This window comes from Rosa chinensis, chromosome 5, assembly GCF_002994745.2.
Source record: "Rosa chinensis cultivar Old Blush chromosome 5, RchiOBHm-V2, whole genome shotgun sequence".
NCBI lineage: Eukaryota > Viridiplantae > Streptophyta > Magnoliopsida > Rosales > Rosaceae > Rosa > Rosa chinensis.
The window spans coordinates 88,576,795-88,578,201 of NC_037092.1; the positions used below are offsets into that span (position 1 = coordinate 88,576,795).

General features: G+C 39.4%; 1 protein-coding gene across 1 annotated transcript; it reads right to left on the reverse strand.

The window, feature by feature from the left end:
- Positions 1–316: 316 nt before the first annotated feature.
- LOC121049310 (receptor-like protein EIX2) lies at positions 317–769 on the reverse strand. Its single transcript, XM_040506061.1, has one exon. The coding sequence runs from the start codon at positions 767–769 to the stop codon at positions 317–319; it is 453 nt and encodes a 150-aa protein (XP_040361995.1).
- Positions 770–1,407: the final 638 nt, after the last annotated feature.

Below are 1,407 nucleotides of genomic sequence, written 5' to 3' on the forward strand. Positions count from 1 at the left end.
GTTGGCATTGGAAGAAGAATAAAGTGTGCATCTGTTTCTATCTGTTGCAAGAATTTTATGCTTGTTGCTCTCAAGTTCTCTCCACACAAGTGGCCTACAGAAGCAAATGTATGTGCATATGAATTTCTTGTTAGTTGCCACAAAAAGAAATAATGTATTGTTATTTCCTCTGTGTGCCAACTACAGGCACTGATCTACACAGAATGAATTATAAGTAAATATATGTGAAAATTTCATGCTTGTCAATGAAAATTTGTGGGAATGTTTTATTATGATTATTACAATAAGAGTAGTAGCTATGTCTACTATCTAACTTCTAAACAAACTTTCTCCTCATGCTTGCCATACACTTTGCTATCATCACATAGAACCTGTCTTGTACATAGTCTAGGAAATGGTAATATGCATACCTCCACTTTCTCATAAGCACCAAGGGACCACAGACTCCCCAAAATCCTGTGATGAACCCAAGTGCAACAGAAATATAAAACCATGGAATTTGATGCTTCTTGGTGTCTACATCTTGGGTGCTCGTATCAGGTGCATCAGCACCCGTTGTTGTCTGACATTTATTTGGAAGTGGGGCACCACAAAGTTTCAGATTCCCCTCAAATGCAGAAGCATTGAAACTCTGGAGTTGAGTGCTTGATGGTATTGGTCCTCTGAGATTATTGTATGAGACATTGAACCTTGATAAGAAATTAAGACCTGTGAATGATGCCGGGATTTTTCCAGACAAATGGTTCATGGAGAGATCCAGTGTCTCCATGTACTTTAGGTTAGATATCCAGTGTCTGGAATGTTGCCGGAGAAGTTGTTAGCAGTCGGAGAAGCTGCAATTGGCCAATCTCAATAGGTATATTCCCACTAAGGCAATTGTGACCTAGGTATATATATGGGGCAAAAAACAAATAATTGTACTGTAAAAATGCTGCATCAGCCCTAGGACGGTAGTAGATGGGCAGTTCAAGATAAACACGACCTACTTGAGCTGCAGTTTGTCCAGATACTAACATAGGTAGTGTGCACAATTCCTTTGGAAATTCTCCAGAAAGTTGGTTGAATCGCATACTTAAATAATACAGGCTTGGAAGAGTCCCCAGCCAACTTGGAATTGAGCCAGTGATTCTGTTGTGACTCAGATCCAAGACCTGTAACTTTTTCAGCTTCGATAGCCATGAAGGAATTATACCACTAAGGTTACATGAACTCAAACATAAACATTGAAGATTTTGAAATCCATTAAAATCCACCATTTCAACACCGTTTGGCATTTCGTCACCTAAAAAACTAGATGACAACGATAGGTATGCAAGGCGTTTGCAACTCATCAGTATCGTTATTGCCCCTGTCACATTGGTCAGACGTTTGTTCCAACCAAATGAGAGGAAGGACAAGTATTTCAAG